Source organism: Oncorhynchus masou, chromosome 18 (genome assembly GCF_036934945.1).
Source record: "Oncorhynchus masou masou isolate Uvic2021 chromosome 18, UVic_Omas_1.1, whole genome shotgun sequence".
NCBI classification, from domain to species: domain Eukaryota; kingdom Metazoa; phylum Chordata; class Actinopteri; order Salmoniformes; family Salmonidae; genus Oncorhynchus; species Oncorhynchus masou.
Window position 1 is genome coordinate 41,010,157 of NC_088229.1, and position 25,803 is coordinate 41,035,959.

A 25,803-nucleotide genomic window follows, 5' to 3' on the forward strand; every position below is an offset into this window, starting at 1 on the left:
TCTTGGGGGATAGAAAATAAATTAAGGCGATTTTAGGGCTTACATTTCATTCATGCGTGCAAGAGGCACGTTAACGGCAATGAAATTGTGCGATTTAGGGAACATTATTCATAGCTTTTAATAAAAAACATATAAACAATGAAACCTTTCATCCATAAGACGTTATGGGCCTATGGGAAGAACGTGGTGGTGATGCTGATAGGCTACATCCGGTGTCTGGATAACGTGGATGCTGAGGCGGGTACCATCGGGGAAGCGACAGACCACGCCCTACGCTCTACACAGTGAGTCCCAGCGCAAAACCGGCGATACCTCAGTCTGCCTCACCTTCAACAGGCCCGACCGAGTGGTGCCATCATCTAACAACGAAAACATCTAAGAAAAACATCCGAGAACTACGTCCATCTTTAAAGATTTGGCCAGAGGATGAATTCGACGTCATAGTATATTCTTACAATGATGTAACCCACTGCGATTTTAACTAGAGTTTATATGCATAGGCAATTTTTTTGCTGCGACATGCTCGAAGCATCTTTTTTTTTGGTATCTTAAATTGTAATTCCTCCGTAGTTAACTGTCAAGCTTTACCTCTGGGCTGCAATATTTTTTCAGCCTTGAAGACAAGAATTAAGGACGTATCTTGTAGCATCCAAGCGGGTCTGTCATTGCTTCTTTTACAGTCGACTGGGCCTGCAAATTGGGATTCTCGACTATTTTATTCCAACCCCGTCAATTGAATTTGCGCAATGGCGGATGCAACCTCCGAATGTAATATCAAGGTGTTGTGTCGCTTTCGCCCTCTGAATCAATCCGAGATTCTGCGTGGGGATCAATTTATTCCTACATTTCTGGGAGATGACAGTGTCAGCGTTGGGGTAAGGCACTTTGTTTCTGATATGCTCATTAAAACATTATTCACTTTTTCTGTTTTCGTTTGGACTGCCAATAGCAATAATTTGTGATTAAAATTAGGCTACCTGACTAATAATTTCTGTAAACTGCGTAGGCATCAGTTTTCCACCCAGCCTACATGTTTTATTTACTGCGGCTACATATCAGGCCTCATATCCAATAACCTACCAATTTACATTAACCTTGTACTTGCTTAGGTTGTTGATAACAGAAATGAACCCCTTTCAATGCAAATGGGTTCAAGATATTTACTACAGGCCGCCGCCTATATGGATGGTCTACATAGCCTGCCAATAGCTAATATTGCTCGAATGTTATTTTAGCAACAATATGCTGTTGTTATTTTCATTGTAATGATTTGGTTCGTATATGTAATGGCAATGGTACTTTAAATGTATAGGCAGGGATTGAATTAGGCCTATGTAATAAATGCCACATACATATTGTACGCCACATAGCTTAATCATTCCCTCCTCAGACAGGCCTACTAATCTGTTGGGTTCCTCAGGGCCAGGACCGAGTGGAATGAGAGAGTGGATTTATTTAGAGTTTAACTGAGGACGTTAAGGGACACACCTTTGGCTGACCTTCTCCTCAGTCATAATTCTTTACAGCGGGCCAAAAATCTGTTCTCTAACTGCTTATGGAGGAGAGGATCAATAATTATTCTCCTGTTGAGACCCGACTCACTCTACCTCTGTCAGACTGACTGCCTCACTCTGGACAGTGATTTTATGTTCGTGACGATGCGTCTGCATTGCTAGTGATGTGAATGGGTCAGCTTCAGGCTACTTTTGATAGGTTTTTCTAAAGGGGGGTGATATTCAATGTAAGCCTGTTGAACAATGGACATGTGAACGGTCATCCTTTAACTGTTACAATGCATTCTGAATGATTTCCCCATTTCAAGACCAGCCATGTCAAGCTCTTGGCCACGTGTCATCTGCTTCAGAAAAGTAGAACGTAATAATAGATTCACAATGGGTAACGATAACGTGGCTATGTTACAAGGGGTACCAGCACCGAGTCGATGTGCAGGGGTACGAGGTTATTGAAGTAGATACCGTGCCTTCAGAAAGTATCCACACCCCTTAACTTTTTCCACATTTTGGTGTGTTACAGCCTGAATTTAAAATGGATTAAATGTAGATTTTATTTTCTCAATGACCTACACACAGTATCCCATAATGTCAAAGTGGAATTAGATTTTTCTAATTAATAAAAACGTAACCCCTTTGGCAAGCCTAAATACATTCAGGAGTAAAGATTAGCTAAGCAAGTCTCATATTAAGTTGCATTGTCTCACTCTGTGTACAATAATAGGGTTTAACCTGATTTTTGAATACCTCATCTCTGTAGCCCACACATACAATTATGTGTAAGGTCCCTCAGTCGAACAGTGAATTTCAAACACAGATTCAACCACAAAGACCAGGGAGGTTTTCCAATGCCTCGCAAAGAAGGGAACATGTTGGTAGATAGGTAACAATTTTTTTAAAACAGACACTGAAAATCCTGTTGAGCATGGAGAAGTTATTAATACACCCAGCCAATACAAAGATACATGCGTCCTTCCTTCCTAACTCAGTTGCCGTAGAAGAAGGAAACCTCTCAGGGATTTCAACATGAGCCCAATGGTGACTAAAACAGTTACAGAGTTAATTGGCTTTGATAGGAGAAAACGGAGGATGGATCAACATTGTAATTACGCCACAATACTAACAGAGTGACAGAGTGAAAAGGAAGCTTGTACAGAATAAAAATATTCCAAAACATGCATCCTGTTTGCAACAAGGCACAAAAGTAGTACTGCAAAAAATGGAGCAAGCAATTCACTTTTTGTCCTGATTACAAAGTGTCATGTTTGGGGCAAATCCAATAGAACACATTACTAAGTACTCCATATTTTCAAGCATAGTGGTGGCTGCATTATGTTATAGGTATGCTTGTAATTGTTAAGGACTGGGACATTTTTCAGGATAAAAAAGAAACAGAATGCATCTAAGCTCAGGCAAAATCCTAGAGGAAAACCTGGTTCAGTCTGATTCCACCAGACACTGGGAGATGAATTCCTTTCAGCAGTACAATAACTTAAAACACAAGGCCACATATAAACTGGAGTTGCTTTCAAATCTATTTGAAAATCTAGGCAAGACTTGAAAATGGTTGTCTAGCAATGATCAACAACCAATTGGACAGAGCTTGAATAATTTTAAAAATAGTAATGGGCAAATATTGTACGATCGACTAGCGCCTTATGCTGGAGAGAGGGAACAAATTTAAGGAAACAAATTAATAAAAACTCTGGGAGAGTGTGGTGCTGACTCACCTGGGGTAACCGAGGAGTGTTCTGCCTGCCTTCTCAATTCCCAGATGAACTCCTCCAGCACCGACCTGAAGTGTGCCCTCTCCGGCCACAACTGGTACAGGAGGAGCCTCCTCCTCCGATCTCCCTAGATGCGGTCCCTCCTAGCTCCATCGGGATAGGTGCGGGAGGGTCAGGAGGTGGAACTAACAGGACCATTTCAGAACATCCGCGAGCAGCTAGCAGATGGTCTAACTGGATCGACAGGTCTATCAGTTCATCCAGGCTGAGCGTAGTGTCTCTACAAGCCAGCTCTCTGCGGATGTCCTCTCTCAGGCTACACCTGTAATGGTCTATCAGGGCCCTGTCGTTCCACCCTGCTCCAGCGGCCAAGGTCCGGAAATTCAGCGCAAAGTCCTGCGCGCTCCTCGTCCCCTGCTGGAGATGGAACAACCTCTCACCCGCCGCTCGGCCCTCCGGAGGGTGATCGAACACGGCCCGAAAACGGCGGGTGAACTCCGGGTAGTTGCCCCTCGCTGAGTCGGGCCCGTTCCAGACAGACAGGTAGGTGGGGTAGTAGGGAGACCACTCCTCTCCCAACGTTCCATCCTCTCCATAATTTGATCCATCGCTGACCCGATGCGATGGAGGATGGACGTGTGATGAAGGACTCTCTCCTCCATCATGGGGAGAGGGGTGGTCGCTGCTCCTGCTGACTCCATAAGATAGGTGTGGGCTTCTGTAACGCTCAATGAGGGAATGGGGGTGGAGTCAGGCGCAAAGAGCAAAGGATGCGGGAAAAAACACGCTTTAATGTCCAAAATAAAAAGAACAAAATAGTATTACCCAACACAGGCGTAACTATTAAAACAAATAGTTCCCTTAGGGTAAATAACAGGACAGCGAGAAAACCCAACAAAACACTAACACCTCTTACAAAATACAGAAGAACAAGCCCGCACAAACAGAAGCGGTCTAAAAGAACTTAAATAACACCACCCTAACAACCAAACAATGAACAGGTGCAAACAATTAGACAAAACCAAACGAACACGGAACAAAGGATCGGTGGCAGCTAGTAGACCGGCGACGACGACCGCTGAGCGCCACCCGTACAAGAAGGGGAGCCACCTTTGGTAATATTCGTGACAGTAACAAAATGTGGGGAAAAATCAAGGAGTCTGAATACTTCCTGAAGGCACTGTACATATAACTAGGAATGAAGTGACAGATAGTAAAGAGTAGCAGCAGCATATGTGATACGTTAGTGCAAAAAGGGTCAATGCATATAGTCCGGATAGCTGTTTGGTTAAATATGTAGTTTGTGCAAAAAGGGTCAATGCAGATTGTTTGGGTAGCTATTTGTTTTACTATGTAGCTAGCTATTTAGCAATCTTATGGCTTGGTGGTGGAAGATGTTCAGGGTCCTGTTGGTTCTGCTGCCGCTTGCCGTGTGGTAGCAGAGAGAACCTTCTTGGTTGGCTGGAGTCTTTCACAACTTTTAGGACCTTCCTCTGACACCGCCTGGTATAGAGGTCCTGAGTGGCAGGGAGCTCGGCCCCAATGATGTACTGGTTGCCAAGCAGTTGCCATATCAAGCAGTGATGCAGCCTGTGAAGATGCTCTCAATGGTTCAGCTGTATAACATTTTGAGGATCTGAGGGCCAATGCCAAGTCTTTTCAGCCTTCTGAGGGGGCAGAGGCGTTGTCATGCCCTCTTCACGGTTGTGTTGGTGTGTGTGGACCATGATAGATCCTTAGTGATGTGGACATCGAGGGAACTTGAAGGTCTCTTGACCTCCTCCACTACAGGCCGCCGTCGGGGTGGATGGGGGTGTGCTCGGCCCTCCGTTTCCTGTTGTCCACGATCTGCTTCTTTGTCTTGCTGACTTTGAGGGAGAGGTTGTTGTCATGGCACCACACTGCCAGGTCACAGACCTCCTCCCTATAGTCTGTTTCATCATCGTCAGTGATCATGCATAGTGACTGTGTAAGCACTGGACAGATTAAACAGTATTACCTACACTCTGTATCCTAGGTCACAGGATTATTTTTGCTACAGTTTTGGATTTTTGTCCTTATTGTGCCTGAGCGTATTTATTTAGTCTGTCCCGTTAATTTATTCAGTGATCGACATACATAAATCATCTATTACTATCCATAAATGAGGAACCAAGATCAAACTTGATTGCATTTCCATGGTTTGTTTGTTTGGGATATATAAATGAAATAACAATGCTAGTTGGAAAGACAATTGGAGACAAGAAAATGTCCCTCGTTATTTTCCACTTCAGTATGTCTATACCATGGCTCATCTTGGTCTGTGCATTCCAAATAATAGCTACAGTATTTGGTTTACAATACTGACCTAATCTCTTTGTGTCTCCCAGGGGCGGTCGTACGTGTTCGACCGGGTTTTCCCCACCAACACCACTCAGGAGCAGGTCTACAATACCTGTGCTAAACAGATTGTCAAGGGTAAGGATAAAATACTGCCAACAATGGCAGAATGAACATCCACACACAGTCCGTGGAGGTGTATTAGAGAGACAAAAGAGAAGTCAATGTGAGGTTCTGACTCATCAATTGATGAAATCAGTCGGCGACGTCACACGTTAGTAGCCGACTTGCGGCCTTTGTTTCCCATAACTGTGTTCATATTAAAGGTTATTGGTGTCTTTCTTATTTTCAAACTTGAAGTCCTGAAGACATTTGTTTTCATTTCTGTCATTTCCTCAAATTATCTTGGTTTCCCTCTGTTTATATAGATGTTCTGGGTGGATACAATGGCACTATTTTCGCATATGGACAGACCGCCTCCGGCAAGACTCACACCATGGAGGTACAGTGGGAGTCAATGATATGCATAATACAGGATTTTCAAATACTTCTGAAAAAGTGATGATCTCCCGTTATGAAATAACTCTATAAATCAGCATAAATTTGGCTCCCGTTTGGTTTCAATCTAAATGTAATACCCCGGATGTTGCTTTGGGGGCATTTGCACCCCATCTAGTACATGGTATTGGAAAAATACTGCTAGTAATTATATGAGGATTTTAATATTCATACAATATACGTATAACAGGTATTAACCTCTCAAACTCCAGAGACTGACTGTACAGTATGTCTTTATAGGGGAAGCTGCATGACCCCAATCAGATGGGCATCATCCCCAGGATTGCAGAGGACATCTTCAACCATATCTTTGGCATGGACGAGAACCTGGAGTTCCACATCAAGGTTTGGATTCATCTCCATCTCCTCATCCATATATAGGATGATTCATTTTTTGTGAATCCCTTACAATTGTAGAAAAAAGGGTTCCAAAAGGGTTCTTCGGCTGTCCCCTTAGGAGCACCCCATAGGAGCACCCCTTAGGAGCACCCCATAGGAGCACCCCTTAGGAGCACCCCATAGGAGCACCCCTTAGGAGCACCCCTTAGGAGCACCCCATAGGAGCACCATTATTGCAGTTAGAACTACGGCAGTTGCGGTGACCATATTACTATCATACCAGTAAGATTCCATGTGACCATGGTCATAGTAATCTCCTTTTATGCACTCTGGACATTGGTAGTACCCAAACTCGCTAACAACCATCAGGTTGCTAAAGGCTTGGTACTCAGGGTTCTATTGTCCCTCTAACCACTCTGACATCAATGCAAATGCAATAAAACATTTCCTTAAACACATCATCAAAGCAAGTATGTGCTTTTAAAACTCACTCCACTGTGATTAATCAATTTGAAGAAAGAAGTGGAACACATGGTCGTTGTGGGTGTTGTTTCAAAGCCTAACAACGAAATGGACCACACTTTGATTAATTCAAAAACACCCATACACAATATTAGAGCTTATGCATACAAGCTCAACCTCGGAAAAAAAAGAAGGATTGTGCTGTTATACTGTACATAGCCTACCACATATTATGAATGGCAGAAAAACATACACAAAAACTGATTTAAGATTTAAGTCAAAACGGATGTCTTTGATCTAGCCTATATTCCAAAATGTAACAAATTCTGGTAATCGCCTTTGAGTGTGGACTGGATTATTATGCATACTAGATGGACTGGTTACATGATGCCACACTCCAAACTTTCTATCCCGTCTAGGAGAGAACGTAGGCCACAGGCCTAGGCGATGCTGTTGGTTCATTGATTGTGCAGTGCGGCTTACAGACGAATCCTACAATTATAGTGAATTTGTATTTGTTTTTGAATAGCGTAGTAATAGGGTGTCACATTAGGCTACTATTATCGGCAGAATATCTCACCACCGTGCGTTTCCATCTCCTCCCCTCTCTCCTTTATTACTTTCTCAAGCATGCAGAGAGAGGAGGTGTCAACAGATTAATGAAGCATGTTTAGTTGTGAAAACATTTTGCTATCGATTTTCCAGGACAGATTTCACTTAGTTTCCCAAATTAATCGCTGGGTAGCTGCAGGAACAGGGTTGGAGAGCCCATGGCATACAGAGTTTGGGCGGAATATCACCTGTCATGCTGAAGTGAAATAACTGGAGTAGCTTACCCAGCATGAGTCAAAAACGAACCTTCACAAATTTGGGCTCCATTTGCTATTAGAGTGCATACAGATGACGTTTTTTCCCCGGCCCATTTGATATTGGGCCATTGAAAATCGAAACAAATTTGACATATTAGTGAAGACAAGATTAAATTGAGAATAGTCAGATGGGTGAAAATAGTATCACTTGATGAGAGAACAGCTTGTGCATCCTGAGGCAGGGAACAGAGCGCAAGCTTTTTTTGCGACTTTCTCAAATCATCAATGGCCTATTGTCGCATCATGCAGTCCATATACATGTGTGTTCTGATTTCTAAAACCTTCTAAGGTTTGCATCATTCACAACTAAAGTTGCCCAAAAAAATCTAAACGTATAGGACCTGTTTGAAATTATAATTTTTACGCTCAACATAGCCACTTCTTATGCACACTCGCTACGGAATGGGAAATATAAAATGTATATTTTATTCAGCTAAGTTCAATTATATTCTTCTTACTGTAAAATCATACAATGTAAAATAATGACACAGGACTTATAAGCATATCTTGTCTGCTAAATGAACAAGCATACAGCCTATGGCATGGAGCATAGCCGCATAACATACAGTAGGCCGACTCATATTCTGTTCTCCTGAAATACATTCTCTTCGTATCCTAATGTTTCTTTAGACCTGCCGAAAATAAACAATTGATTTATTTTGGTGGTGGACGTTCAATTGATTTATTAGACATTTTTAAATGTACATTTTCTTAAGGCCTCTAGGTGTGGAGGCCTGGAGATGCTCAACCTGTTTATGTTCATTAACGGACAGTTACCATGACACCAGCAGTCTTTTGCTATACAATAACTGGCTGACAAAATGTCATGACTGCCACAACCCTAGGTAGAACCCTTTTTGGATTCCATGTAGAACCCTTTCCACAGTGGGCTCTACATGGGACGCCAAATGGTTCTACCTGGAACCAAAAAGGTTCCAACCGGATTCTTTAAAAGGGTTCAGCCGAAGAACCCTTTTAGGTCCTAGATAGTACATTTTGTCCCTAAGAGTGTAAGAGTAATCATCCGTTTGTATACCGTAATGACTTGGTGCTCTTACACGGAGGCACGGTATGGATGCCTTGATTGAGGTTCTTTTTCTCTTTCCCCTTTCCTGTGCTTAGGTTTCATATTTTGAAGTCTATATGGACAAAATTCGGGATCTGCTGGATGGTTTGTGCACAGTTCTTTATTTACCAAGTCCACATCTAATGCCATTACAAAGGCAAATCTTCTCCAAAGAAAATGGTCCATCCTAACGGTTGTTCCCTGTATCTTTTAGTGACCAAGACTAACCTGGCTGTTCATGAGGATAAGAACAAGATCCCATACGTGAAGGTGGGTTCTGACGATGCCCACTTGTCACTAGCTACACCTACGTCCGTTCCTAACGGTGCCTAACGTTTTCCAGGGGAAGAGTAGTATGCATATTCATTATTAACCCTTTTTATCACCGCATTCCGCTGTCGTCACCCCCCCCCCCCCTTCCCTGTGATGCAGGGCTGCACCGAGCGCTTTGTGTCCAGCCCCGACGAGGTCATGGATGTCATTGACGAGGGGAAGAACAACCGCCATGTTGCCGTCACCAGTAAGCCTTCAGAGCGTTCTCTCTGTTAGTCCGTTCCGTTTCATCCCCACCCGTCTCCTTTTTTGTTGTTGTTGCAGTGAATCCAGCGCCCTGTCTTTCTGCTAGCAGGAGAGTTGCATGGTTCGTCAAGTGTCTCACGACAGTTGGGTTGTGTGGCTCATTATATGGCTTATATTTATTTATTTTATTTCACCTTTATTTAACCAGGTAGGCAAGTTGAGAACAAGTTCTCATTTACAATTGCGACCTGGCCAAGATAAAGCAAAGCAGTTCGACACATACAACGACACAGAGTTACACATGGAGTAAAACAAACATACAGTCAATAATACAGTATAAACAAGTCTATCTACGATGATATAACGGGACTTCTTCTCACACGTATCCTGCTTACAAGCAGCATCTCTATTTGAAGGACGTTCACAATTGTAATGGTCCACCTGGGTGTCTGCTGGCTGGTGTTAATACTCTCACTGTAAAATAGTGGGTGCAATAAGATAGGAACAGATAAGTAATACGACCCCTTATTCTGGGGGACTGTAGGTCGCATCAGGAGAAGGGTTCAGATATGAGTTTTGTCCTGAAAAGGGTTTGGTAGGGGTGGCAGGGTAGCCTAGTGGTTGGACTAGTAACCGAAAAGTTGCAAGTTCGAATCACCAGCTGACAAGGTACAAATCTGTCATTCTGCCAATGAACTGGCAGTTAACCCACTGTTCCTAGGCTGTTGTTGAAAATAAGAATTTGTTCTTAACTGACTTGCCTAGTTAAATAAAGGTTCAATAAAAAATAATAAAAAACATACCGATCATTTCAATCTTATATCAGTGCAATTCACCAGGAAAGCATTCATTAAACAATCCACATGTAAAACCATCTCTGTAAACACTAGATTAGATGTTGTGCATATTGACATGAAGATGCTCATTCGCCTCCGTGTTGTTCTCCCTCCTCGTAGACATGAATGAGCACAGCTCTCGCAGTCACAGCATCTTCCTGATCAACATCAAGCAGGAGCACGTGGAGACGGAGCAGAAGCTGTGTGGGAAACTCTACCTGGTGGACTTGGCTGGTAGTGAGAAGGTAAGGCTTCACATCCTTGTCTGTCTGGTTTATCTAGCTGGATGGAGGTGAGAGAGACTATGGGTCAGTCTACTCTGCATATGCCATTGTGACAGAGCTGGCATTATAAGCACAGTAACACTGGGGTTTTTGACCTTTCCAAAGGTCATTGAGTCACAGTCAGTAATTAAGTCTCTCTCTCTCTCTCACTCTCTCTCTCTCTCTCTCTCTCTCTCTCTGCCCCCACTCTCTTTCTCTCTCTCTCTCAGGTCAGCAAAACGGGCGCTGCCGGTGCCGTTCTTGATGAGGCCAAAAACATCAACAAGTCTCTGTCAGCCCTGGGCAACGTAATCTCTGCACTGGCTGAAGGGACGGTGAGTCCAGGACAGTGAAGCCGTCTACCTTACACACCTGTCACCCTAATGTCGATCCAGCCCCTGCACAAATCCACCAGTACCAACTCACGGTACAATCATCCCCCTGCCATCCATGCCATAACCCATCTGAAGCCTGGTCAATGCCAACTCACCACACATACCTATCAATGCCTACCTTCTCCTGGCCTTACTCTGCCGTCAACTGAAAAATAGGTGCTATCTGGAACTTAAAAGGGTTCTTTTGCCGTCCCCATAGGAGAACCCTTTGCAGAACCCTTTTTGGTTCCAGGTAGATCCCTTTTCGTTCCAGATAGAACATTTTTGGGTTCCATGTAGAACCCTTTGAACAGAGGGTGACCTGGGAGACCTGGAACCAAAAAGGGTTCTCCTATGGGGACAGCCAAAGAACCCTTTAGGAACCCTTTTTCTTTTATTCGAAAGAGTGCACTTACTCACTTCGTCCCTTCTTACTCTGTTTTGTTTGCTAGAAAACCCACGTGCCGTACCGTGACAGCAAGATGACCCGTATCCTGCAGGACTCTCTGGGGGGTAACTGTAGGACCACCATGTTCATCTGCTGCTCTCCGTCCAGCTTCAACGACGCTGAGACCAAGTCCACCCTGATGTTTGGACAACGGTAACAAACACTTTGCCCCCATCTTGTCTTCTCCCTGCATTGACAATGTACCATGTCAGCAGTGTCAGCTGTCAATTCTCCACAGAAAGGGCCAATGTACCAATATGTCCGAAGTCAAATGATTTTGCATGCAATATTTCCTTAACCCGTATTCACATTCACTTGTTCCAATATGAATATGCCGATATTACTGGTATGATGAGTATAAGCTGTTGAATATGCAGATATTACTGGTATGATGAGTATAAGCTGTTGAATATGCAGATATTACTGGTATGATGAGTATAAGCTGTTGAATATGCAGATATTACTGGTATGATGAGTATAAGCTGTTGAATATGCAGATATTACTGGTATGATAAGTATAAGCTGTTGAATATGCAGATATTACTGGTATGATAAGTATAAGCTGTTGAATATGCCAAAATGACTGGTATGATGAGTATAAGCTGTTGAATATGCAGATATTACTGGTATGATGCGTATAATCTGTTGAATATGCAGATATTACTGGCATGATGAGTATAAGCTGTTGAATATGCAGATATTACTGGTGCGATGAATAGAAGCCGTCGAAGCCACCGCTTCAACATGTCATTAATGTCATTAACGTTCCCCCTGCCCTCCAGCGCTAAGACCATTAGGAACACGGCCTCCGTCAATCTGGAGCTGACGGCTGATCAGTGGAAGAGGAAGTACGAGAAGGAGAAGGAGAAGAACAAAACCATGAAGGAAACGGTTCAAAGGCTGGAGGCTGAGCTCAACCGCTGGAGGAACGGTGAGACGTACTGTAAAACACAGAGCTGGAGAGCATTTATCATGGTTGAGGATTCTCAGTCTATTACTTTGTTTTATTGTTAATGATAGTTTTTTTTCTTCTCCTCCCTAAATGTTGATTGAATTTATGCTCTTAACATACTTTAAAAAGGACATGCTTGTCATGCATATTCTTGATGTTCCCTTGAACTCTGCTTGAGGTTGGGAGCAAGGCACACGGACATTTCATTTCCTGGAAAAAGCTAGACCGATGAATCGGAAGCCAATTCTCTTAAAGAGCTGACGTGGACTGCTGACGCGTCTGCTCCTCATGCTTCTTCAGGGGAGAACGTTCCTGAGACGGAGAGGACCACTGCGGACGTGGTGCGTCTGGAGTCGGTGGAGGAGCGGAGCCCCGTGATGATCCTGGACAACGACACCTCCTCCATCGTGGTGCGCATCTCAGAGGAGGAGCGTCAGAAGTACGAGGAGGAGATCCGCAAGCTCTACAAGCAGCTGGACGACAAGGTCAGGGCCTGTTGAAACATACCATACACCACGCCATACGCACACACACACACACACACACACACACACACACACACACACACACACACATTGAAGGGTATTACATACCCTGAGTGTTACAAAACGTTAAGAACACCTGCTCTTTCCGTGACATAGACTGACCAGGTGAATCCAGGGGAAAGCTAGGATCCCTTATTGATGTCACTTGTTAAATCTACTTCCATCAGTGTAGATGAAGGATAGGAGACCGGTTAAATAAGGATTTTTCAGGCTTGAGACGATTGAGACATGGGTTGTGTATGTGTGCCATTCAGAGGGTGAATGGGCAAGACAAAATATTTAAGTGCCTTTGAACAGGGTGTGGTGGTAGGTGCCAGGCGCACCGGTTGTGTCAAGAGCTTCAACTCGGCTGTGTTTTTCACGCTCAACAGTTTCCCGTTTGTATCAAGAATGGTCCACCACCCAAAGGACATCCAGTCAACTTGACACAACTGTGCATTGGAATCGACATGGGCCAGCATCCCTGTGGAACGCTTTCGACACCTTGTAGAGTACATGCCCGAAAACAAATTGAGGCTGTTCTACGGGCGATAGGGGGTACAGCTCAATATTAGGAAGGGGTTCCTAACGTCCATATTTCCACTAGCAGACCAAGTGACCAAAGTGTGTGTTTCTCCACAGGATGATGAGATCAACCTGCAGTGCCAGTTGGTTGAGAAACTGAAGGAGCAGATGCTGGATCAGGATGAGGTGAGGACACACTCCGGACACACACTCGGTTCCCCTCTCTGTATGTATCTCTGTCCAGGCATCTCTCGTTCATTCAACGGTCTTATTAACAAATATGTCCGCTTTTTATTGGGATACAAATCTTGATGATCCTGAATCTATACGTGCTGGTATAATGCTATCGTAGTATATAGTGCTCTTTGTGTTTATGGGCACTAGGGGGGTAGTGGTAGAGACATATAGGAGGTCTCACCTTTGTGTATCTGCCATTATAGCACGGGCAGCGCCATTTAGGCAGTCATGGATAGATGGCATACAGCTTATGTCAAAGTGACGTCAAAAGTTGCACGTTCAGCGAAAATGTGGGGATTTTCGCCAAGTGTGTAGCCATACCTCGAAATCCTTGTTGTCACACCTCCTTGAGGTCTGGAGAATTCTATGTTAGTCCAAACGGCTACAATGGTCCACCGGCTTCCAACGGTTGCATTTTTATTGGATGTTACATTTACGCCCCCTCACACATGCCCGTATAAGGCGTGTTATGTTCGTCACTGTTTTCCGACCGCCAGTGTGTTGTCCTGTTGCAATAAAGACGATTAACCTGTCAAAAGGTTGTGTTTTTTCCTGTTAGAGTCGTAGGGTTCGCCACAAAAAAATGATAGGGTTTTTCATCTGCGATTTCCTGGCCATCGTCACGCACTGTCGCTCCTACGGTACGACTCTGCTGAGCACCTTTGGAGCTCCGCCCAAGCCAGGCGTTTGATTGGTTTGAGGTGTTTGCGAAAAAGTCACTGATTTACACTGGGGTTTTCCACTCCTTTGAGCCATTGATCTCAGCCTGGTTCTCATCGCGGCTAAACCTAACTCTAACCTTTTTCCTAACCTTAACCTAATTCTCCTAACCTGCTGCATAGGTTCTCCTAACCAGCTACGAAAAACTCACTTCTGACCGTAGCTGTATAACATCTAGTCAAAACCCATTGAGGCTATCTCCATTTTAAAGTGTTTGAAAAAAGTGTACAGCCAATATTGGTGATGTACTGCCACCTGCAGCGCTAGAGTCCTGAACCAGATCTTGTCATTCATTTATTGTGACCACTGGATGGCAGTGATAAAGCTTAAAGCCATTTACAGACCATAGCACCCAATTTCAAGATGAAGACAATGCTCTGATCATTGGCTGATCTCTCCCAACCCATAGGAATCCCCACCCTGTTGACCTCTTTAAAATGGTGGAAGCCCTCAATGGAAGTGTCCATGCTAAAACTTGGGTTATATGCAAGTAGAGTCTTTATTGGTAGAGTAGGGTGACCAGACGTCCCCGTTTTCCGGGGGCAGTCCCCGTTTTTGGTGGCCTGTCCCCGGCAATGTCCCCGTTTTTAACTGTGCGTTAAAAACAGACTGCAAAGTGAAATAATATTTTACGTGGCAAGAAAGACTGGACAGCAGAGTCTGCCGGTTGACGTCTCAATCGCGTTGTGCTTATTTTGTCCAGCAGATGGGGCTGCTCACTATATCATCTCCATTCACTCTTCTTCTACTAACTACTTGCTCGCGCTAGTTTTAGAGAAAACTTCTGTGGAAAACTCAGCCAGAAGCTTAGCAAGTGTCAAGTGAATCCACAACATCACCACAAACGTCTTTTCAAGCCAGGCAAGTTACAATCATTTGAGATACTAGCTAATGATGTTATAATGTCACAATTTATTATATAGATAGATGATCTGCTTTATAAGGTTTTAAATAGGTTATGATAGCTAACATGAGCTATGTCGACTAAGTTATCTAGTTAGGTTAGCTAGCTACTGGCATGCTAGCTAGGTTAAAAAACGTTCACTTGTAAACATGCAGTGGACAGGCTATTTTGAAAATATGATTATATTAAATGAATGCACAATTAATTATGTTAATATTTATTTGTAGATTACAATTTTGATGGTTTGGCATTATAATAAGTAGTGTGAAAATATATTTTGAAATTTTCGTGGATAACATTCGCATAATGTTTACTGTTAGAGTGGAGAGGATGAAGACTGGATAGGAAGAAGAGTGAAAGAGGAGGAAAGATTAAGATATGATTACAGAGACAGCCAATTTATTATTCCAACCAATGTTTTTGAGATAAAATACAAAAGTGAGGCAAGCAATGGGAATCTGTTAACCAAAGTATTTTATCTAATAGTGTACTATTTATTATTACAGATTGGAGAAGGAGAAGGAAAGATGAAGGGAGTAAAAAGAGTGAAGCGAGGAGAGTGTGGAAGAGTGAGGTGGAAAGGTAACGAGAAGGAAAGAGGAGTGAAGAAAAGAGTAGGAGAAAGATTGGAGGAGAAGAAAAAAGTTAAGAGTAAGAAGAGTGACACAATGACATGAGACAATGTCCATTTATACGCTCAGGGCAAGACAATAGAATGGTTCACAGCTACCTTTGTAATTCCTCTTTTTCAATTGGCAGCGGGGGACGAACGGCAGTGGTAGAACATCAACAGACGAAAAAGCATAAAGCCTCCCTGATTGCCCGTGTCGGTATGCCCTCTGTCACCACATTCTGCAAGAAGGTAGCGCCTTCCCAAGAAGAATATGATTTAGCTGTGCAGGAGGGATGTCTTTACATACCACACTATGCGACACAATCATAGTTACAGATCTCTGGGCTGCACAGCACAACTGACACGGAAGCTTTATGAGCTGAAGTTTACATGTGCTAGGACAAAATGTGAAGCCATAGTAAGTAGCGTGTTAGCACCATGGGCAACTACTTTGGTAACACAGGACCTAGACCAGGTTCAATTTGTGTCCCTGTCCATTGATGCGTCCAATCATGGACATGTAAATCTGCTGCCAACAGTAGTCAGATATTGTAAGATATATGATGGCAACTCCTCTGTGGAAACGAACCTGCTTGGTTTTGTTGAATTGAAAGGAGAAACAGCAGAGGAAATTGCAGCTGAGGTCCTGGAGGTCATTTAAAAAATGTAACCTGGAAAACAAAGTCGTGGCATTCTCTGCCGACAACACAAATACCAGCTGGGGAGGGTCAATGTCCATACCAAAGTTAAAAATGCTCTGCAGTGGGAGGTGATTAGCTTAGGTTGTCCTGCCCACATCATTCATAACACGGCCAGAACAGCTTTGGATATGATTCCCCTTGATGTTGAGTACCTGCTCACAAAGATATTTGGAAATTTTCACCGTTGGAGTAGAAAGACTGAAGAGCTTGGATATGATTCCCCTTGATGTTGAGTACCTACTCACAAAGATATTTGGAAATTTTCACCGTTGGAGTAGAAAGACTGAAGAGCTTTTTTTAGGGACACAGAAATGTTGCTGGCTGTCCATGCTCCCTGCTCTAGAAAGAGTGCTGAAAATGTATTTTCTGAAGACAAATGCCCTGTTGTCCTGCGAACAATGTTCGAAGATCCACTGACTGAACTTTGGCTGGCCTTTGTCCATGGAAACCTGACCGTATTCGGTGACACAATCAAGATGCTTGAAGGCCAGGACCACTGTGCTGTGGAGTCCGCTGCAATTCTGAGAAACATTGAGGCAAAATTGACTGCAAGACGTGATGACAACTTCATTCCAGTTTTGGTCAGAGGTCTTCTGAGAGAGCTGGAGGACAATGGAGCCATGTCTAAAGAGAGCTTTCTCAAAACATCCCAATCATTCTTCACTACGGCTGTGAACTACTTGCAAGCATGGGGAAAGCACACAGATAATCTAAAATATTTACATTGTCTCCTTTTTACAAAGGCAACCTCAGCGTGAAGAGATCCAGAAGGCAGCAGACACACTGCAGGAAAAATGCCCCATTGTGGCCATCAATGAGGATGCATTGTTTGACGAGGTTACTGGATTGCAAGAGTTCCTAAAGGGTTACCCACTTCAAAGAGAACGACATCTCACACACTAACCTGGCTAAATTAGGCTCTGTTGTCATGTGCTTACCTGGAAGTAAAGCACCAGTCGAGAGAGTGTTCTCCTAAATGAATGATCTATGGACAGCAGCAAGAAATAGATTCACTGTTCCTACCATCAAGGCCATGCTTATTGTGAAGACAAACTTCAACCTCCTCTGTCAGGAGTTCATGGAGAAGCTGGCCGAAGACATAGCAATCCTGAAGGAGATACATTCTTCTAAGAAATATACAGATTAGGTTGGTATAAGTATATTATGTAGTTACCAATCTCATCATCTTATTTCTTTATTATGTTAAGTATCTCACATATTCTATTGTCAGTTTTTATTTTTTCTCTCAATTTTGCTCATTTTCTCTTCTGCTCTTATTCTACCCAGGCCACCAGGACCACTGAATGGCTGTTCAGATTGGACAGTTCTGTCTTATCTGTAGTGTGTAGTTGTTTTTTTCTATCACAGTGTGCCTGTTAGACTAAATACATGAAACCGGAATTGTCCCTCTTTTTTAAAATTTCATAGATAATACCATTGGATATTTGAATTATATATTGACCACCGAACTGGAAATGTCCCCGGTTTTAATTTCAGAAATCTGGTCACCTTATGGTAGAGGTGACATCTTATGGGGATGTAAATTAGGCCTATACAGAAGATGTTGTAGAATTATAACCAAGCAACCGAATAACCTGGAATCCTCTATATATCTACTCTAAATATAGTTAATAATCTGATACATTTCCTACCCTTTCAGTGAGGCAGCAGATCTCTTTCAATTATGAACAGTTGTCATAGCAACAGCAGGGGATGACTCAAATGCCAATTCTAAATCCAGGCCATCTGTGTGTGTCTTGTGTCTGGTTGTACTGTGTAAAATATGAGTATTACGAATATTGTGTGTTGTCCGAGTATGTGTACTGTGTTCCTACGTATGATCATGTTTGTGAGGCTGTGTTCACGTGATCTCTCTCTCTCTCTCTCTCTCTGTCTTCTAGCTGCTGGCGTCGTCCCGTGGGGATGGAGACAAGGTGCAGGCGGAGCTGGGCCGCCTGCAGGTGGAGAGCAACTGTGCCAAGACAGAGGTGAAGGAGGTGCTGCAGGCACTTGAGGAATTGGCCATCAACTACGACCAGAAGAGCCTGGAGGTGGAGGAGAAAGGCCTGCAGAACCAGCTGCTGGCCGACCAGTTGGCCCAGAAGATGGTGGGTTCAGCAGGACATATAAATACAAGGCATAGAATGGACATAAAGTCTACAATGCTTTTCTATGAAGTGTTGTATGAAGTCTGTGGGCTTTATGGATTCATTGCTCTGCTTGAAATTACCAGAGCTCTGCCGACGTGGCGGCATCATTTTGATTCGATTTTTGCACAAGTGTATCTGTAACCTATCTATTGTTTTTTTTTTCTGCCCCCGTTCAATCATCTTGTCCAACTCTCTTGTCTGCTGTGCAGGCCAATCTGATGGAGTTGGAGGCGGAGCTATCCCACATGCAGGAAGTGAGTGGTCAGCAGAGGAAGCGGATCGCCGACGTCCTCAACGGCCTGATGAGGGACCTCAGTGAGTTCAGCACCATCGTGGGCAATGGGGAGATCAAGCTGGTGAGTTACTTCCATCTCCTACTGCCCCTCTGGAGCCACTGAGATAGAATCGTTAGATAGATGGGCAGAGGGAGAGAGCGGTTTTGTACACAGTATGCGCGTCATCCCCCCTCCCCCTCGTCCCTCCATCTCTCACCCACCCTGTGAGCCTTTCTTTCAATCCCTCTCTCCCCCATCCTTCTCTAATCTCTCTCTCTCTCTGCTGCAGCCGGTGGAGATCAGCGGGGCGATCGAGGAGGAGTTCACGGTGGCCCGTCTCTACATCAGCAAGATCAAGTCTGAGGTCAAGTCCATGGTGAAGCGCTGTCGCCAGCTGGAGAACCTGCAGCTGGAGTGTCATCGCAAGATGGAGGAGACGGGCCGCGAGCTCTCCTCCTGCCAGCTCCTCATCTCACAGGTCAGCCTCCAGCTCTACTGGGCACCTCAGTGTACGCAAACATCACAACCAGCTCGAATGACTATACTCTACACAGCATATGTATAGAAATACATATGGTATGTTGACACCATGTGTACCAGAGGAGGCTGGTGGGAGGAGCTGTAGGAGGACGGGCTTCATTGTAATGGCTGGAATGGAATCAATGGAACGGTATCAAACACATCAAACATGTGGAATCCACACGTTATGCCTCCTTTCCGTTGATTGCATTCCAGCCATTTACAATGAAGCCCGTCCTCCTACAGCTCCTCCCCACCAGCCTCCTCTGATCCACACATAGACGCACTTTACCGCCGCACACAATGAATGCATTCTTCCGTCACGTCGTTGACAAAACGTGTAGACATTTTATGAGCTGTGTCGATGGGAGTGTGCTTTTGCGCCAAGTGACTCTGTGCGGGCCGTTCGCAGCATGAAACGAAGATCCGCTCTCTGACGGAGTACATGCAGAGTGTTGAGCAGAAGAAGAGGATGCTGGAGGAGAGCCACGACTCCCTCAGCGAGGAGCTGGCCAAGCTGCAGCACCCGGGTAACACACACCTCCACACACCATCCACCCTCACATCAGCCAGGCTACAGCCCCGGGTAGGGAAACCAGACCTGACACATTTCTCTGTGTGTCACAGATAACTCTCTGCTCGAGGAGAAGGATGGAGAGAAGGGTGAGACCGAGGAGGGTAACGTCAAGGTAAACATTGACTCCAATAATGCTAATTGTTTCACCTGTTCACAAGCAAAAATGAAAGGAATCTGACATTGTTCTTTTCCTTATGGTGGTTCAGAAGGTTCCTCGGCAGCAGGGGGACTCTCACCGTGGTCTCCAGCAAAGGCAGATGGCCCGTCTGCGGGATGAGATCAATGAGAAGCAGAGGGTCATCGATGACCTCACTGAGTCAGTGTCATCAAGACTACTGTAACCCTCTCAGTTTATGTGCCGTTGATGAGATGATAAAAATAAAATATTCACTTCACTGTAAAAAAAAAAACAATTACATTTTTTTGTCTCTCTCTCTCTCTCTCTCTCTCTCTCTCTCTCTCTCTCTCCATTAAACATGATCCTCTCTCTCTCTCTCCCTCTCTCAGTCATAACCAGAAGCTGCAGATTGAGTTGGCTCAGGTGCTTGCCGACTTTGACCGTTTGAAGAGCGTGGACAGCAGCAAGAGCGAGCGGCTGGAGGAACTGTCGTAAGTCTGAACACAAACACACACACACACACTGACACAACGTGTAGTCACAAAGTTAAGAAATGTATTCTGATTTGGATGTTGCTGATGTCAATGGGTTTTCTCTTCCTGTCAGATTCCTGCATGAACGCCATGAGCAGACCAAGCAGGACCTCAAAGGGCTGGAGGACACTGTCGTGAGTGGCCCTCTCTCTGTATCGCTCTCAGAACAATCCTCTTTTTCTTTCCCCATCTGCTTCTTTTCATCTCTCTCTGCATCTACCTCTCTTTTCTCCACTTTCTCCCTCTTTTTCCTCCCTTTGACTACTCTTCTTCTCCATCTCTATTTTCAGGCCCGGGAGCTCCAGACCCTCCACAACCTGCGCAAGCTGTTCGTTCAAGACCTCACGTCGCGGGTTAAAAAAGTGAGCTAGAGATGGCGAAAGACAGAAGATGCCCCCTGTTAATCACTATGCAGTGCACTACCCCCCCCCCCCTTCATCTCTCTCGTTATTTCTCTCTGTTCCAATTCTTTTCTTTCCTCCACAGAGTTCCGAAATGGAGCCTGATGACAGTGGGGGGTCTTGCACCCAGAAACAGAAGATTTCCTTTCTTGAGAATAACCTGGACCAGCTTACAAAGGTTCACAAACAGGTGAGAGCCTCACAGGATAGTTGTGTCATCTGACTTGTTTTGATGAAGTAAAAGCTTACTGCTCACACCATGAACTTCTCTCCTGCTGCCCAAGTGTGAACACCCACCATGGTCCGACATCGCGACCTACCGTCGCCCCCAATTCCCTTCTCTCCCCCCCCGCACACTCAGCCCTCTACCCTTGGCTCCATTTGTCTCTGTCTCTTTTTCACCTCTTGTTCTTGTGCTCTTTTAGTGTGTGAGCATGGGTAGATGTGTGTGTGTGTGTATTGAGTTTCTGTTGTTGTTGTTGTGTGTTAAGAGCACACCCGGCAGGTACAGGCCCTCGCTTCTCCTTCGCTTCCATCTCCCAGCAAGCTTGGCGTCCCCTTTTCTTCTGTATATATATATTTTTTTAACCTAAAATGTCCCTCTGCTTTTGGCACTACGCATAAGGCTTCTATAAGGGACACATACAGCTCGATGCTTCCTTAACACTCTCTTTCTTGGCATGCGGTCTTTGTTGTTGTTGTATATCAGAGATGTTTGAAAGAGGAAAAGAGTGAGCCGTATGTGAATGTTTGTGTGATGCCGTACTCACAGAGACGTTATCACGTGTTATCTGACAGGTTCTGAGCTGTTTTAGTCTGGCATGAACCGAAAGAGGAAAGGTTACACCGTGTATTTATCTTTGAATGTTTACATGATTTCATGCTATGGGTTATGAGAGAAGAAACATTTCCATTCAAAATACCTCCGTGATACAAGATACTCAGGGGACACAATAATATTGAAAGAAAGCGGGCGTGTGTGGCTAAATGTCACTTTTGATGAGTCATGAAACGCATCCGTTTTATGTCAAGGTCAGTGTGCAGTCTCCTCTCCTTCCCTGTTGTTCATACAATCTCCCCTCATCTCTCTCAAACTGGTGTCACCCAGTCTCAACCCGCCCTCTCTTACCTTATCCACCCCTGATCAATCAGTATTCCCTGCTATAAATCTCTCTTCCCTTGTGTCACTCTTTTTTTTCTTCTCTCTCTCCTCCCTTCCTTCTCTCTCTCTCTCTTTGTATTTCTCTGTAGCTGGTTCGTGACAATGCAGATCTGCGTTGTGAGCTTCCAAAGCTGGAGAAACGTCTTCGGTCTACTGCTGAGAGAGTTAAGGCCCTGGAGACGGCACTGAGGGACGCCAAGGAGGGCGCCATGATCGACAGGCGTCGTTACCAGAAGGAAGTGGACCGCATCAAAGAAGCCATGAGGACCAAGAACGCTCTGAGGCGCCCCCATGCTGCACAGATCGGTAGCGCACCCACTCCAAATATAGCTCTACTGACTGTGATTCTGCGCTATTTATTGGATGGAGAGCTACATAGGCAGTTATTGATCAACGGAATAATAAATGAATAATGATTGGAATAGTTATTGACCGATTGACCTCAGCATTAATTACTGTCATCCTGTAGCCAAACCAGTGCGACCGAAGCAGCTGCCGGTGTGCTCTCCCACCAACCCGTTCTACACGCGTGCCAGTGAGCCGGCCAACACCTACAGTAATGCCCTGTTCCAGAGCTCCATCACAGAACAGACCACGGCACCTATCGCTCAGATCAGCTCCGTCCCGACCAACATGTGAGTCCTATCTCACGCTCGTGTTAAGTTCCTTTAGCTTGGAATAGTTGACTTGTATTGGTGTGTTATTAGACTTTGGTGTGACTGTGTCCTGTTGTTTGTGTTGAGCAGAGTGTCCACGGCGCTGGGCTACAGAGCAGTCAATCCCGCAGACATGCTGGAGTCCTACCCACTCAACATAGACAGGGATAACGGTGAGTCCCAGAGCCATTACATTTCAAACAGTCACCCACGCCACCAGGTCTGTTTTCGTTTTACTGTACATTATATGTTACACTAGCTAATAGCTTGTAATTAGGTTATTGGTTGTCAGGAAAGAAAGTTTTTTTGTTTTTATACACACTAATGCTCACTCTTCCCTGTTATATTCATGAACAGGAAACACCGTAGACGTCAATGACAACAGGTAAGCATATCGGCGCCTCACCTGTATATTGTATAAGTATTACAATGAGACTAATTGCTACTTCTAGCTGTTGTTACTCTATTAGTACTACTACAACTGCTGCTTCTCCCACACTACAGTATTGAATTGTGTGTGTGTGTGTGTGTGTGTGTGTGTGTGTGTGTGTGTAGGAGTGATGTGCACTGTGGCAGTAAGGTGGACGACCCAGGCAAACTGTACATCATTCAGCAGGAGACCGCTGCAAGTTAATGACATGGTAACTAACATGCATGCACACATTAACTCACCGCAAATGATGTCATCAGTACACATGCCGAAGGGATGAATTACTCTCCCCTGTTTGCAACTTGTCTCCTAACGATCGATTTCCTTTTCTTTCCACAGATGGCCGAACACTGTGTTCAGTACCTCTCCCGTATATTTGCATGCAGCCGTCTAGCGTCCCTCCCCCTGCACCCGTATGTGGCCAATGATGCCCCCCCTGTTGCCCAAATCTTACTGTATATCTCAGCCCCATGCTCCCAATGGTGACCACCCACTCATACGCTCCTGTGATTAGAACGCATAGTAGTGTATACTCCTGTATGGGTATTGACCAGCACTGTGTCTGTGTATGTACTGTCCCACTTTACTCGACAGTGGCATCGTAATGCTGACCTACAGCGTCGTCATAGCCATGCCCTGGCATCGCTCCTATAAGACGTCTTGTCAGCTTACGAACAAAGGATCTCACTCTGCATGTTGCCCAGCTAGCCAATTAGCCAACCTGAATCTGTGCATGTTTCATGACAGCGTCACTCAATTTTTCTATGAACTGGGATAAACCGCTACAGATGTCATGCAGAGTTTATGATGCTTTTGTACTCGCTGTAAGATGTCATTGTCTAGACAGTACTGAGGCATGTGTAACTCAGCCGTGCTCTATGGCCTTTAGAGTCTAACCCAGCCTTAATAATAAACAACAGCTGATTTCACATGATCATAACACCCAGCCATGTGTGTACATATAGAAGTATCTGTGTATTTCCTACCTCTAGCTCTACTGATACAACTTTTGGCGTCATTTCCAAAACTGATTCCAATATGTTGTTATATTAGTAGATTGTAGGCAGTGAAGCGAGCTGTTATGTTGTCCAGTGAACTCGTTTGTTTATACAAAGATTCCTCTTCGTGAAGTAAAGCATGAGGTTATTGATCAGATAGTCTCTATTTTAAAATAGGGGCCCTTCTACCTGCTCCTAAAAAATGCATTTTGACAAGCGGTTCTCTCTGTGTTCTGTTATCGGGAACAAAATCACGCCAAACATTTCTCAACCTCTATAAAAAAAATGGAAGTTATTCAATGTACCACGAAACACCATCTGAATGTGTTTTCAAACTTCTCCCAACTGAGCTGCCACCAGAAATGGGTTTGAAAGACTTTCATTTTATAGTAAACGTGGCATGTTAGTAATATCAGCTTTACGTTACTCTCCAGTGCTCTGCTGTGTTTTCTCAGTCAGAATCCTGATCAGCCAATCGGGACAGAGAGCACCAGCGGTTGCTGGAGCCGTGTTGGTCTTTTGACAAGTATTGCACTGTATAGAGTTGGTACACTGACTATAGTCTTGACTGTACAGTGTTGACTTCAGGTCTATCTAACAGACCTTTTGACCCACATGTCGGTCTACCAATATCAACAATATGACTGGAACCTACAGCATCTCAGGATCTCTGATTGATAACCGTGTGTAGTGGGGCCACCTATGTCTGGTCTTTTTAACAACAAAATTGCTAAGTGATCGAAGACTCATAACCTCCTCCACTTGGATACATGAAAGACTGAATGATTTCGAACCAGGCTTGCCCCCCGATGACTGTTTTGATTCCCGTTTGAGGTCGTTTTTGGATGTAACATGTTTGAGAAATTGTACTACAGTCTATAGTACAATAGTGTGTCACTGTCTGACTTTAGCATATGTGATAATATTGTTCAACTTGTAAGTATAACAGCATATCAGTATGTGATTAAATGAAAGGAAATTAGCCACTTAATATTACTTTGTTAGGGAACCATAATGTCTACTGTATGTATTAATTTCTGTAGGCCTGTATGCTCGTTATGTGATTCATCGTGCGACATGCATATTTCTGTATATACTCATTAAAATATGTGAATCATTGTGTTGTAGTTGGCAGAAATAAACCCTTACCGAAATAAGTTATTAAAGACAATCATGTCCAAAGAATCATTGTGTTTTGAAATGTATTGTGTGAGTATTGACTGTCCGAATGGTTACTGAGTGAGTCCACAATATGTGCTGGGCATATAGTATGAGTGTACAGTGCATTAGGAAAGTATTCCATATTTTGTTACCTTACAGCCTTATTCTGAAATTATTAAATACATTTTTTCCCTCATCAATCTACACACTTTGTTTGGTGCAAATGTATTAAAAATAAAATACATAAATATCTTATTTACATAAGTATTCAGACCCTTTGCTATGAGACTTGAAATGGAACTCAGGTGCATCCTGTTTCCATTGAGCATCCTTGAGATGTTTCTAGAACTTCAATC

The 25,803-nt window shown here is 44.1% G+C and overlaps 1 protein-coding gene across 2 annotated transcripts; it reads left to right on the forward strand.

The window, feature by feature from the left end:
• Positions 1–283: 283 nt before the first annotated feature.
• LOC135504611 (kinesin heavy chain-like) lies at positions 284–25,471 on the forward strand. Of its 2 annotated transcripts, none has more exons than XM_064923330.1 (29): positions 284–875; positions 5,608–5,695; positions 5,986–6,059; positions 6,356–6,460; positions 8,908–8,956; positions 9,066–9,121; positions 9,284–9,371; positions 10,327–10,451; positions 10,700–10,804; positions 11,296–11,444; positions 12,074–12,222; positions 12,544–12,728; positions 13,410–13,478; positions 18,369–18,575; positions 18,827–18,973; positions 19,182–19,370; positions 19,824–19,941; positions 20,039–20,100; positions 20,195–20,325; positions 20,496–20,597; positions 20,713–20,773; positions 20,930–21,001; positions 21,126–21,230; positions 22,292–22,508; positions 22,672–22,837; positions 22,949–23,031; positions 23,216–23,243; positions 23,414–23,499; positions 23,628–25,471. In XM_064923330.1, exons 1-28 carry the CDS (start codon positions 747–749, stop codon positions 23,490–23,492), a joined length of 3,138 nt encoding a protein of 1,045 aa, XP_064779402.1. In that variant the 5' UTR covers positions 284–746; the 3' UTR covers positions 23,493–23,499; positions 23,628–25,471. The 2 variants fall into 2 exon arrangements, with proteins under 2 accessions (XP_064779402.1, XP_064779403.1); XM_064923331.1 differs by having other exon boundaries at positions 20,195–20,304.
• The last annotated feature ends 332 nt before the right edge of the window (positions 25,472–25,803 follow it).

Excerpts from the sequence above, each read along its gene's own strand:
- LOC135504611 (XM_064923330.1), top strand. The coding sequence starts at position 747 with ATGGCGGATGCAACCTCCGAATGTAATATCAAGGTGTTGTGTCGCTTT. Across the intron at positions 6,060-6,355 it reads GCAAGACTCACACCATGGAG|GGGAAGCTGCATGACCCCAA; the intron begins GTACAGTGGGAG and ends ATGTCTTTATAG. Across the intron at positions 6,461-8,907 it reads ACCTGGAGTTCCACATCAAG|GTTTCATATTTTGAAGTCTA; the intron begins GTTTGGATTCAT and ends TCCTGTGCTTAG.